The sequence below is a fragment of the Excalfactoria chinensis genome, chromosome 4 (genome assembly GCF_039878825.1).
Source record: "Excalfactoria chinensis isolate bCotChi1 chromosome 4, bCotChi1.hap2, whole genome shotgun sequence".
In the NCBI taxonomy this organism is placed as follows: domain Eukaryota; kingdom Metazoa; phylum Chordata; class Aves; order Galliformes; family Phasianidae; genus Excalfactoria; species Excalfactoria chinensis.
In genome coordinates, this window is record NC_092828.1 from 68,859,217 (window position 1) to 68,873,152 (window position 13,936).

The 13,936-nt window shown below is 53.4% G+C and overlaps 1 protein-coding gene across 2 annotated transcripts in view; it reads left to right on the forward strand.

Moving 5' to 3' along the window:
- The first annotated feature begins 7,433 nt into the window (after positions 1-7,433).
- GPR50 (G protein-coupled receptor 50) overlaps positions 7,434-13,936 on the forward strand; it is a 28,268-nt gene continuing 21,765 nt past the window's right edge. Inside the window, exon 1 of one of the 2 annotated variants that reach the window (XM_072335083.1) lies at positions 7,434-7,751. In XM_072335083.1, coding sequence (XP_072191184.1) covers positions 7,631-7,751 — 121 coding nt within the window. In that variant the 5' untranslated portion in view covers positions 7,434-7,630. Of the gene's footprint in view, positions 7,752-8,027; positions 8,211-13,936 lie in introns of those variants that run through there. The other variant, XM_072335084.1, reaches the window with a different exon arrangement.

Consider the following 13,936-nt stretch of genomic DNA (forward strand, 5'->3'; position numbering starts at 1 on the left):
CCCCTGCCTTTAATGAAAAAGCCACGACCAATGCAATCAATGTGCTAGAAGCTCACCCTCAGGAAACAGCAGGGCTGTGCTTGGCTCTCATAACCCTGCTTGTGCTGAGCACCGCCACTGGCCCTGGGCAGAAGCAGATGCACCTCGAATGGGCTTCTATTCACAGGATCAAGTGCCCCGCGTTGAGGGACCCATGAGCACCTTCAGGCCCAGCTCCTGGTTCTGCCCAGGCCGAGGGAGTGGGGCAGGTTGGAGGTTGTCTTTCTTTTGATTTGGTGATGAAATGGGAATTAAAGAAAAAGGTTTTGAAAGCAAAATATTGGAAAAGGAGTTAATGTGTTGTGAGCAGAAATAGCCAAAGAGCGGCTTGACTGTTTTGTTTTTGTTTTGCTTGTGTGTTTACTTCTTTTTGATGTTGTTTCTTCTTCCAAAAGCCATCTCTGTTCTTGCGTCTCAGCGTGTGCTGTTTCTCCATTCTCCTCCTTCACCTCCAGCACTTTGCTTTGCCCCTGCTTTCATCCTGCCTGCACTCTGCAGTGAGCCACGGTGTGTGCGGGTGTGAGAACACAGCGCCTTCACTTGGTGCCTTGTTCCGTACTAGCTGCAGGGCACGGTGAAACACTGGGGCCACACAAAGAGCTGTGCTGGGGATGCTCTTGTGGCTGGGATGCTGCTTTCCCCATGTCCCAGCCCTGAGGAAAGCCTAAAGCCTCCGTCAATAATAAGCTTATAAGGTAGTAAATCTCAGTAATGAGAAAAACAGAAGACGGCATCTGCTTAATATGACGGTACTGTGCATGATCTGGTGAGCAGCCGCCGGAATCAGCCACCCCTCATTGCAGGGGATACAGCTGAAATGCTGCATTTCCTGGCAGGAGTGGCAGCTTTCACAGGGTGCTCCGTAGCAAATGGAGAAGATGGGGAAACGTGTTCTTCTCCATTATATCTTCAGAGATGTCAGAATGAGACACTGGGGACAGCAGGCTTATGGGGAGGAGTGAGTTGCATGGGGCGGCATTCCTGTCCCACATCTGCTCTGTGGGGTTCCCCTGTGCCCAGGGCTGCTGGCAGCCTTTGGTTAAGTCAGGTCTGCAAAATGGAGAGAGAAGAGTTCAAGGGAAGGGATCTGCATGTAGTGTGTAATGCTTTTATGAATTGGGTCTTTAATAATTTACATCGCCAGTTTAATACTTTGAATACAAATTATCTCACCCATATGCTGTGCTGACAAACATAAAAATGGAGTAATCAAAGCTGTAATAGCACTACAGCAAAAAGACATAAAATGCCACTAGAAGGCTTAGGATAAATTATTGCATGCACACACTGGCTCTATGGCTCCCTGGTGCCAATGGATGCGTTGCAATTTTTTTTCCCTCAGACTTTGCATTCAAGCTCGAGGAGTGGTGCAGTACCAGGTGTGCCACGTGCAGTTCTGTGAGCTGGGCAGCGCTGAACAAAGAGGAGGAGAGGGAAAGGCTCAGACCTTGATAAACATCGCGATTGAAATTCTGCTCTGGCATTCCATGGGCTGAGAATACAGTCCTGATATTTGTAGGGAGCCCCCTTCCTCCTCCAACAGGGTTATTTGCATGTATGATAAGCAGCAGTGTTGGTTTGCCATCTTCAGGCGACTGTCTCGAATTGCGCAGCATCCTGAGCAGCCCTGCACATCATGGGCAGCATAGGACCCGCTGCACCCGTGCCAAGTGCCTGGCCATGGCTCCTGGCTGGGGATGGGCTGTGTGTGCTGTGTCCCACTGGGTGCCCAGAGGGCTGGATGCAGCCTGGCACCATGAGATCCAGGGCAGTGGGCAGCATTGCACTGGGGGAGCTGTGAGTTTTGTACTGTTCCGCTCCTATCTTCACTCATGCCTCTAATGCTGAGCTCTGTGGGGCTGGAGGAGGGGAGAGAGGCCAGGCTCCCCCTGGGCTGAGGTTAGTGCTGACAGAGGGGCTCCTGGGTGCTACCAGCAGCTCCACGCTGTGGTTTCAACTGTGTAGCATCATTTTAGTGAGCACCCGCTGGCATAAGGGCACAGAGCTGTGCAGCTGGGTGAGCAGGAGTGCAAAACACTGTGCTTATGGGGATGAGCTGCGTTTGTGGATGGCAGTAGACTGCGTGCTGTGGCTTGTGACAAAGACTCAGCTCTTACATACCGGTCTGTTTTCTGGTGCCACATCACAGAGATGTCAATGCGCTGGCTAATCTTTTGTAGGAAGAGCCATTTAAGTCTCATATTTGCATACGCTGAATTTCTCAGCTATCAAGGTTACTCCATGCAGTAATCCATCCTGCGCTTCTAATGCGATCAGTGAGAAATGAAGCTTCTTCCCAAATAAATCACCAGCTGCTGTGCTCTGGCAGTGCCACGGCCTTTCCTGTAGGCAGAGGAGCTGGATGGCTCATCCAGTATGGCCACAGGGCCAGGACCCAGACCCATATAGTGAGGGCTCACACTGCTCACGAGTGGGTGCACATCCACATCCCTAACATGGGTGCTGGCAGTGGGATGCAGGGCTGCGGGTACCCAGCTCTTCCCTTGGGGATGTGTGGGCAGTGGGAGGTGCAGGTGTCATCCAGCTCCCTGGAAGAGCTCATCCCATCAACAGATCGTCTGGAGAATGTGGCCCTACCTGATCCTTCAGCTCTGCAAATAGATCGGCTGGATCAGGACCGTGATGAGAAATATCACCATACTCATCCAGAGAGGAGTTTTCAGCATAAAAGCTTTGATATGACTCATAGAGCATAACATCTATTTCTGCACTCAAGGTAAATATTTCCCCCTCTGAATGTCAAAGCAGTGTAGTTTCATGTGACACCCTCCGTTTGTTTAAGTCTGGGGATGACAGTAACACGTGCCCATATCCCTCTCTGTGTTCCCTAACTCTTAGCCCTCATGCCCCGCTGCCATAGGGCTGGCCTTCCTCCAAGCGCTGACCTCCCACTGTCAGTGACTGCCCCAAGTTTTCCTTTGCAGAGGAAGAAACACAAGACACCTTGATGCAGCCCTGCCGGGGAAGGCAGGGAGGAGATGCGTAATGTTTAACCCTGATAGATGATGATTTCACAGTGATCTGCCTGCTGTGGCTGCAGGACCTGTTGCTGTGCCCTACACAGACTGCTGGTGGCCAGAGGTCCCCAGCGAGGAGCTCTGGAGCTTTGCTTTTTTACAGCTTAACATTGAATCCTGTCCGCTTCTCCTGCTGTTCTGAAGGGGTGAGGAGGTTTGCTCCCTTAGGGGGAGGCAGAACTAAGCACAGCCTAGTGATGCCCACAGTGTTGCCAGGGCTGCCAGCCAAGTCTCCCACCATAGCATGGGCTGAGCTCACGGTGCTGCAGCCTGGTTTGGCTGTACGTGCCGTCTCTTTTGCTGTCTGCATCATCATCTTTTTTTTGCTTCCCTTCTTTAAAGGACTCTGCATCTGAGGCTGCTGCACAGTGATGACAGCGTTATTGTTTGCAATGATTTCTATTTCCATAGCTCCAGAAGAGACCAGAGCCCTGCTGGGCTGAGTGCTGCACGCACTGTGACAAAGAGACAGTCCCGATGCCAAACAACTTGCAGTATTCTCCTTAATGTAAGGAATGTGAAATTAAGATCACTATAGCAACACCCTGCTCACGTTGCATATATAGAAACGCCTTGTCAGTCTTTACATATATATACAAATGTAAGACACGTACAAACTCTAAATATCCCTGGCAACTTTCTCCTGCAGTGGAGGTGATGTCTGGGTTGCAGCCCTCTGCCCTGCTCCCTGTGCCCCCACAGGGGATCTGTGTCCAGCCCCGGTGCCAGGGGCTGCCCCTCCTTGCAGCGTGACTCAGGGCAGTGCTGCCCACCAGAGATTTGTTTTTGGTGTGCCAAACCTTTAAGACTTTACAGCTAGATTTGAAGCTCCAAATTTGCTTCCTTCAGGCAGAGTTTCAGGGGCGTGGGGTGAACCTGAGACATGTAAGTCCCTCTCTTTTCTCTTCTTCCCCCTTTTTTCCCTTTTCTAAAGCTCTGTTAAATGAAATTTCACACCTGTTATGAAGCCTGGCTCGGGCTTCTGCATGGCTGTATAAAGCTGGGGCCGGAGTGCTTGTGGCAGAGCAGAGCGACAGGAAGCAGACGCTGGCAGCTCAGTCCCTGTAAAGCCACAGGAATTCAAGTATGACTTTCATCTTGCCGTAAAGGTAAGTGCAGCTACTGATCGAGGTGAGCTTTTCCACCAAAGGAATCCCAAAGCAGGCAGCCGTCCCACGTGGGAGATGTGTGGGGTACCCAGAAGGAGCAGGAGATGAATCCCCAACAGGGTTGGGGCTGGGGGCTTCTCTGGGTAAGGACTGACTGCGGTGGGCAGGAGCACTGCTGGTGGGATCAATACTGACCTGCAGAGCCTGTGGAAACGCTGCTGGGCTCAGCCCAGAGCTGGTGTTGTGTGGGAGGTTTCCTAATGGAGCTTCCATGGGGAGGGCACTGGGGTCCAGGAGGTCACTGACCAAAACACGGCCAGTGGAGAAATGGAAAAGGCGGTCAGCCATCTCTGTCTGTGCCAGCAGTCCCACAGGGCTCTGATAACACACTCTTTTTCTCCTGACCTCTGCATTTCTATCAGCTGTTTTAGCAAGTCTGACACCAGGAATGCAATCAGGGCTCTGCTCTCCTATTTATGCTTTCACCCAGCAATTTGCAGTGGGCTGTCGAGCACTCTGCTCATAACTGACAGCAGAAAGCAATACACTTCATAAGAGGAAGTGTCTCCACCAGTGGCTGGATCCGTGCAGGCTATTTCCCATAATGAGGATGAAGAAAAGAGGCCTTTGCAAGCAGCTGCAGGTAGCAAAGCTCCTTTCTGTGGATGCAGTGGTGCTGCTTGGTGTGCAATTAAGAACTGCTGCCTCCCTCCCCCCCAGTATGCCAGTAGTCACAATGAGGTGCTGAGTGCCTGTGGTGCTGCAGTGTCCTGGCTCCTGCCACCTCTGCAGCAAGGGACTGCATGGGGCAAGGCTCCCTTTGAGCATCCTTGCTTTAGTCACTTGTTTCTCCCCTCGCAGAAGATGAGCGTGGCAGTTTCAGCCTTGGCTTCGTACCTATGGAAGAGGGAGGATGTTGACAGGAGGGATGGTACACCAGGCTGGGTAAGCAGGCACAGGTAGCTGGGCTGGCTCTACTGCTGTGTGGGGCTGGGGAGGGTGCTGGGACTGCAGAAGAAATGCCTGCAGGTGAGGGGGGGTACCAAGGATTTCCCTGTCCTGTCTCCTTGTGGACTGGTAACTCTCTTTTATTGGGGCTGAAGCACAGCCAGGGTACAAGCTTAAGTCCCTGTTCTGAACACAGCTGGAGGAAAACCAGGTGAGACCTTGCTGTGCCCAACGGCTGCCCTCCAGCTCCTCCTTACTTAACAGGACAGGATACTGGGCTTAGGGCTAGAAGGATGAACTGGCAGAGCCATGAGGAGGGGGGCTGATAGTCATGGGACAAGGAGGAGCCACCCTGCAGCAGCATCCCTGTGGGCACCAGTGCTGGGGCTATGCAAGCAGTAGCATCTCTGCTTTCAAAAGGGACAGGAATGTGAGTGGTGGAAGGGAGCTGCCAGGAATCTCAATGGGAACAATATCAAGCGCTCTCTCTATTAAATTCTTTATTTTTAATATTTTCCTCTTATTGCTCTGGAAGTCTCAGTCCCATGAGCAAGCCCTGTCCACAGTCAGCCCCATGCAGCCACTTGTCCAGGCACTACATTTGGGCTCAGGTGTGAGGAGGATGTTATCTCTGTGTATTTGACAAAAGTCAATGGTCTCTTTTACGCTGACAAAAATCAGTGTAGCAGTCAGCCCATCCCTGTATAGGGGAAAGAATCCTTCATTTATAAGCGATTCATTAAGTAGCATTAGAGCTGTCTCTGAAGACAAAATAATCTTTTTAAAGAGGACTCAAGGTACCGAGGAGGAAGATTAATGCCTCAGCTATCTTTCAATTATGCAAGCTTTCATTTGTTGCCATACACCTGGTTAACTCTTCCCAAGCTGAGCACAGTGGAGAAGGTGGGAGGGGAAGGCAGTGCTCCATGCAGCAGGTGTGTTCTCCATCTTCCTCTATGTGTGTGTGTGTGCCACGTGTGCTTTGGGAATCACGGAGCTCTGGTTGCTGACCCTCACTTGGTCACCTTCTCCTGTGATCACATTTGCAGTTCTTGCACAATCAAACGAGCCTAACGCTCTGAATATTTTTATTCCGGCGTGATTTGCATCAAAGGTTCAGACAAAGCATAATTAGGAAGGTCTTATTGATCCATCCACCTTCCTTTCTTTCCTTGCCACTGGTTCCTGGCACACCAGCTTTATCTTAATTGAAACTGTGAAGAGTCCATTTAGCAGGAAGGTGGGAGGAAACAGCCCGAGAGCGATCCATCTCAATTGCTCCACCGATGAAAACAGTTGCTCACTCCATCTATCATAATTTCTTCTGAGTGTCATAGGGAGATGGGCTGCTCTAACTGTGCAGATGCGCCCAGCAGAGCTGCTCACCAGGGCTCTGTGCTGGAGAACAAACTGCTTGGTGAAGCTCTCAGTTTTGCACCGAAGAAAGTTACCAGGTAAAAAAAAAACCATTTCTTATTTCATCGCTTTAAAGCTGCACTGCTACTAAATATGTATGTATGTCCATGTGTGTAAATATATATATATATATAACATAAGTGAGGCCAAAGACTTTGTTGGGCAGCTTTGATGCTTCCATGGTTGCTCTTGCCCAGGACATTCTCCAACAAGCAGCCTGCTCTGCAGCTATGGGGAGCAGTGGGTTTATGACACCATGCATCAGGTCAGTCAGCTACTGTCTGCTCATTAGCACCATAGGGCAGGACCCCATGGGGCACCCAGCTCAGCAGCCACCCCGATGGGGGGCTGGGGCAGTGTGAGCGGGTGTGATGTTGGCAGGAGATGGTCAGTCTGGTGTGGGTTTGCTGGGACTCTTGAAAGCCTCCCAGCTGGCAGAGATGGCATCACACACATCTGCTGAAAGCGCAGCTTTGCCCTTGATTTCATTCAGAATTCCTTAGGTTCAGCAAACCCGAGGCACCTGCATTTCAGCCAAGGTCCTCGGAAATCACAGCCCAGCTCTTCATGTCCAAAGCATGTCTGAAAATGTCTTAAAGTGGTGGAAACAGCACAGAGCAGACCACTTGGAAGTCGAGAACTGCTGAAAGGATGTGGATGTGGGAGCTACACCGAACTGCGGGTGAGTCCTGGGCATGGACACAAAAGGCTGTAGAGAAAGATGGTCGGTATAGGTTGAAAATATTTGCAAAATTGTGTAGAATTCAGCAAATCCGTGCAAGGGATGGGACAGGACAGGACAGGACGGGCCAGAGGAGGATTGAATAGTTTAGAAAGAAGGAGCCTTTCATGTGTCCAATTGCCTTTCATTTGTTGCCACACACGTAGATTAAGTCTTTCCGAGCTGACGAAGTCTCAGCATATCACTGAAGGCGCCATCCAAACGCCTCCTTAACACCGCCGCGTTCGGGCCAGCAACCCCCTCCCTGGCAAGCCCGTTCGACGGCGCGGGGCAGCCGCGGCTCACCGCATCCCCACTAACATCCGCCTTCTGGCTTTGCTTTCTAAACCGAGCTGAGAATGGATGCGGCCGCGGGACGGCAGCGGCAGGAGGCACGCGTTCCCAGAGCGAACCCGACGGCGGAGACTCTCTCTCCCACTCACGGCGGGACGGAGCGAAACCGAGTCTCCAACGCAGGAGGTGCGGGGGCCGCCCCGCAAGACACAGACCGCGGCCGGCGGAGCGGAGAGAGGCGGTGCACCCCGCCGCTCCGGACCTCCGGGCGCATCCCGCCGCCGCCGCGCGGTGTCGCCGTCGGACAGCGCTGCCGCCTGCCCCGGCACCGCTCCGGCCCCCCCCGCCCCGCCCCGGGCCGGGCCGCGGCACCGCCCGGGGGAGGGGGCGGCGGGAGCCCCCCGAGCCGCGGCGGGGAGGAGCGGGCGGCGGCGGCCGGGGCGGCCCCGGTAGGGCCGGGCGGAGCGCGCATGGAGCGGCCGGGGAGCAACGGGAGCTGCTCGGGCTGCCGGCTGGAGGGGGGTCCGGCGGCGCGGGCGGCCAGCGGCTTGGCGGCGGTGCTGATCGTCACCATCGTAGTGGACGTGCTGGGCAACGCGCTGGTCATCCTCTCGGTGCTGAGGAACAAGAAGCTCCGCAACGCCGGTGAGCGCGGGCGGGCGGGGGGCGGCGGGCGGAGCGGCACCGTGCCCGGGGCTCCGCCGCCCCGCGGGATGGGGTCCGGCCCCGCACGGCGGCGCTGCCCCACTGGGCGCGGGGCGGTGCGGGACGGACGCTGGGCAGCGGGGCTCCCGCCGCTCCCCGCCGGCCCCGAAGTGCCCCGGGCTGCTCGGACTCACTGTCTTTTTTTGTTTTTGTTTTTTGTCCTTTCTCCTCCTCCCAACGTCGCTTTTTTTTTTTTTTCTTTTTTTTTTTTTTTTTTTTTTTTTTTTCCCTTTTTGTTCTCCCAACTTCTTCGAAGTTTTGTCTCCCAGAGACAGCTGCAAATAAAGGAGCCCGTCCTCCGGTCGCGATCCAGGTAAAGCCCTCATCGGTTTCAAGAAGAGAGCCGGGTAGGAGAGCAGGGGAAGCAGGCGGCGGTAGCGGGACCTCTCAGGCAGCGGTGCGGCTGGGGCAGCTCCCGCTGAACGCAGAGCTGCTGCTCCGCCAAACGCGGGCTGCGACGTCCCCGCCGTGCGCCCAGCGGGTGCGTCGTGAAGCTGCTGAGCTTCGGGCGTCCAAGTGGCAGCAGAGCGGAGCAGAGCTTCTTCCGCACGGTGCTTTGAGAGTCTGCTTTGAAGTTTGTGCGTTGGCTCGTGCAACGAGTTAATCTAGGAAAAAGTGATAGTGGTGGCGATGCTGCTGTTAACCCTTTCCAAGAGAACTGGGTGTTTTGAGGGAGTCCTCCTTTTTGCTTTCGAAGTTGTGTTATGTGAGGCTATCAGTACATAAATGGCTCCGAGGGGAGCTGCACGCAGGCTGCACGATGCTGCTGACCGGGTACTGCAGTGTGCCTTTTGCTGAGGATATACTTTTACAGCCAGAGACATCGAGTGACCTTTACTTTTATAGCTTGTTAAATGGTTTGGATGAAACGTCTCCAGTATTTATAACAAGAGAAAGTTAAAAGCATTCTGGAGATGCTGATCTCTCTATCTGCTGTAGATGTGGAGTTACTCGATAGAGTTCCCTACAAGTAGGGGCTGTACCAGTATCTGATGGTTCCTGGCTGTGTGGCTGCTGGCTGGGGCAGGGTGGGGGGCAGCAGCCCTGCCACTGAGTTGCTGTGTTATCACCAGCACAAGGAAAGTGCCCCATGGTGTCCACGGTACATTAACATGCATTACGTTTTCCATTGTCTTCAGCTTTGTTTCAAAACGTGAGCAGTGTGAGCTTGCGGGCGGTGGGAAGGACAAACAGCCCCCAGACTGCTGGTGGTTTGTTGTCAGCTTGAGAAGCGAGTGGATCGAGAGCTATCAGCTGCCTTCATTGCCTTTCACTCTGTTCACCCCTTGAACACGCTGTGACACCGTCTCCCCTGTGAGCTAAGTTAAAGTTACTGCAGAAGTGAAGGAGAATGACTTTCCCTTTGTGTGACACTGGAGATATTTTCAAAGTCTTCCTCCTGCTTAGCAGTCTGTGCTCTGCTCTCTGAGAAAGCCCCTGTGAGCCACGGTTGAGGCCAGCGCAGGTGAAGCCCTCATTAACCATCATGGGTGAATGGCGTGCGTAGAGCCTGAGGGGCTCACTTCAAAGCAGAAGCTGGTGTTAGGAGACACAGACAGAAGTCCTGCTTTGGTGGTGTGGGTGTGTTGGGGGCGAGATCGGAGGAGCTCAGCAGCAGGGGAGGGAGGTGGTCGGGCAGGTAGTGGTGGTTTGAAGTTTATTAAGGTAATCCAACCACCACCTGATTGTCATCATCTTGTTTGGCTGAGAGGACTGTGTGTGTGGATGGTGCTCACGCAGCATCGCAGCTGCAGCATCAGGAGCAGTTGCTGCTGCCCCTTGGCCTCTGGGCTGCACAAGGAGCAGGGCTTGGCATGGTGCAGCATATGGTTGGAAGTTCTTTGAGCAGAGGCTTTTCCTGCTCCCATTCAAGCCTGCACTAAGCCAAGCAATTGATGAAAAGGATGCCACTGTGGATGTGGCAGCTCTTATCAAATCCGGGTTGCACCCAGCCCTATTGCTGGAGCAGGCTTGTAGGGGACCCAGAAGGAGAACAGCTGCAGTGTTGTCCACCTGGAGCCAGGGCTGTACCCAGGCTGAGCTGGACCAGACCTGGCTGTGAAGCTGACACTGCACAGTGCATGATTGCTGTCATAGGGATGGGACTTTGCTCCTGGGCTTCTCTGCAGGACTTGGCGCAGTGCAGCAGGCACATGCTTATTTATGAGCAGAGTCTGCTTTGGGTGCAGAGCAGTCGCCCAGCACTGGGTGAGTGCAGAAGGTGATGGCTGTGGGCAGAGGGGACCCAGACTCATGAAGAGCTCTGGGCTTCCCAGGTAGTGGTTAGTTCAGCCTTTCTGGAGAACTTGTGGCATCTCACTTCCCTGGAGTCACACCCAGACACCCTTGTGTTGTATATGGAGCTGCTCATGGGGAGCATGCATACATGCTAATGGGGAGCCCAGGGAGCTTCAAACAGGCTTTGGTGTGTGTTTAATGTGCAGGACACTGAGAAGGCTGAGGCAAAGGGCGTGCATGAGGCAGAGCTCTGCTCCGCTGGCAGGAGAGGTGTCCATGTGCCTTTATGGAGGCAAATAAGGAGGAATGAACTTTTCTGGCAGCTGAAAGCTCTCACAGTCTGACCTCTAAAACTGTCCAGAAGAAACCACTGTGCTCTGCTTTCCCTGTGGGAAGGAGGACGTGTCAGATGAGTGGTGATACTCCCCGTGTTGTTGCTAGATGGAGCTCAGAGGGCTGAGCGTAACTTCAGACCCATGTGGGAAATAGCAAGTGCATTACATGGCATGTGCAGATGCACAGCCAACAGGAGGGAGTTGCTGCATATCTGAGCGTGCAGGTTGTCATTTGTGAATCCTTCTAGCTTTACAGATGTGAAAACTGCTCTAAGAAGTAGTCAACATTTTAAAAGGATTAGGCTGTTCTTTGGGCAGAGGCTGTGGATCTGCACTTCCGTAGCTCTCCTGAACTTTGTGCAAACAGAGGCACGCAGCCAAAGTGCGCATTCTTTGAGAACCCAGTGCAGCCTGGAGCTTCCCCGCAGAAAGCTGCTCTGCTGCCTTGTGCCTTGGTAGAGATGTTGTCTGTTGAGGGAGCTGAGTGTGGGTGCACCCCTACAAGGCCCCTGGGCTCTGCCAGCATTCCGTCCCCTCACAACGCACACACCCAGCGCTTGTGTTGTGCAGGGGGTTTTGTGGGAGGCTGTCACACCAGCCCAAGTCAAGTGCCACGCACAAGTCTGCACGCGTTATGTCAGCACGGTTACCTTTGTCAGCCAAATGTATACTCTCAGAGAAGCCCTCAGATGGGTCTGACAGGCCCTCCTCCCTCAGAGCTGTGCTGACCAGCATTAATTGTGTTTCCATCCCCAGTCCTGTGCTGCTTGCTCTGCCCTCTGCCTGACTCTGCGGGCCGCAGCCAGGGTTATCAGCCCGTGCTTCCTGGGTCAACCCTTTGCCGCCTGAGAATGTTGGCACGGCGCGAGCGTTTGTGTTTGAGTGGGCTTTTATTTATTGTTCCAAGACCTCCGGAACTTCCGCACTGCCCTGTGACATGTTGCTCTGCTTTCTTTTACAAAGCTCCTTGTTAGCGATGTGGGGAGCTCCCGTGCACGGCCTCGCTCCTAGTTTTGCAGACCTGAAAGGTGTGCAGCAGGGTTGAACGTGGCGTTGCTCCTTTTGGATGGAGAAGGGCTGTGCTGAAGTCTCTTTAAACATCTCCCAATGAACACTGCCACATTTGTTTTTATTTAGGTGTTTTCATTCAGATATTTTTGTGCCTGGTTGGTTGTGGCTTGAGGAAGTTGACCTTTTTGAGGCATCGTGTTGGACCACGTTCTGTTTTCACATCTCATGCATATGGGAGCTGTGACCGGTTTCCTCCCAGCTCCTGCAGGATTTCCTTGTCCTAGAAAGCTGCTGACTCCATGTAGGTGGTTTGAGAGTACTTTTTTGGTTTGTTTTTTTTTAGCACCACAAACCTTCCAGCATCTGCTGCAAGCCTGAGATGACATAATTTCTCTCTGTACACTGTGGGTATCTACTTTAAGGAGCTGCTCATCTGTTCTGCCAGCTCGTGGCGCAGAATCTCACCGTGAGCACTGATCTCTCCTGGCCCGTTTGGATGTGGGGCTCTGTCAGGGAGGGGATTGCAGCTCCCCGTTGGGCTCAGCCTGGGAGAGATGCTGCTGGTCAGCCCTTTTTCATGCTTCAGTGTGGCTGTAGCAAACGGCAGGCTGTGGGGCAGTACAGTGTACCCCAATTTGCTCTGTGGGCTCTGTGCTATGAGCAGCAGCAGTCCCTGCAGGTGTTCCTGGGCTAAGTACTTCTGCAGTTGTGGCTGGAGGTTTTAGGTTTCTTCCAGCTGAGTGAGGACCCTTCTCTCAGTGCCTCCTGGAAGCCTGATAGCAACACTGGCACATCCTGCCTTGCAGCCCTGGCTTCAGCAGATACCCATTCTCTGTGGGCTGCTGTGCCACGCAGGTGTGGTGCTGGCTGGGATGAGAGGTGTGCAGCAGAGCCCTGGGTGGGATCCTCATCCTTCTGTACTGAATGTCCAGCATATGGCAAGGCAAAAACCGAATGGGCTGGGTGAGCAACTGGCTGATGGGTCAGGTCCAAAGTGTCATAGTCAATGGAGTTCCATCAAGCTGATGGCTGGTGAGTAGTGGGGTTCCCCAAGGCAGTTCTCTTTATTGTCTCCTAGACTTGAGTGTAGAACTAGAAGGTGTTTTGAGTGAGTTTGCTGATGCCTAGTGCGGAGGAGCCTCTGGAGTCATTCAGAGAAACAAGGGAGCTGGGCCATCACCAATTGCATCGAGTTTAACAAGAGCAAGTGCTGGATGCTGTGCCTGGGAAGCAGCAGCCCTGGCTGTATGTACAGCCCCAGGGGCTGAGAGGGAGCTGGGGGTGTTGGCTGACAGCAAGGGGAACATGAGGATGGGGAGAGGCCTCATGGTGGCCCAGCTCCTCAGAGAGAGGCTCCAGGAGCCTCTGTTTGGAGCAGGACGTGCCCACAGCACAGCATGCATGGCCCAGGCAAGCTGTGCTACTCGGTGCTGCAGGTCTCCACACACTGCGCTCGGATTAGTTCAAGCAAAGTTCCTCTAATTAGGAAATCTGCATTAGACTCATCTGCAACCCTTGGGAGCTCTGCTCACTGAGCTTTGCCTTCTAGGCTGGGATGCCATGAAGAAAGCTCATTTCCGTGTGGTGTCAGGAAGAGAGAAGGTGGGCACACACGCTCTGTTTGCTCTTCTTTTTTCTTTTTTTTTTTTTTTTTCCTTTTCTTTTTTCCATTTCCTTTCTGTTTTATTTGCTTTTTCTTTCTCCTCTCCGGATGGGTAATGTTTAATCCCATCCACAGGCCATGGCAGAGCACAGCAGGAGAATGGGGCCATGTCCTGGGCAGGGGGTGAGGAGGAGTATGCTGTGCAGGGTCCTGCACGGTCCCACAATGATGGCATTGCTTTGTGCTTTTTGATGTTCAGCCGTGCTTGTTCCTGAACATTGGAAGTTTGGGTTTAACCAGCACATCGGTGTCTTCTGAGGCCGTCCGTTCAGTGTCTTCTGCAGAGGCCTCAGGTCTGTGTGTGTTAAATGACCTTAGCACTGTGTTTGGGCTCAGTTCCCTAGTTGCACCAGCTTGAGGGTGGCCGGACACCCTGGAGCTCACTGATGGGTTCTGGGCAGCCAGCCCTGAACCACCCA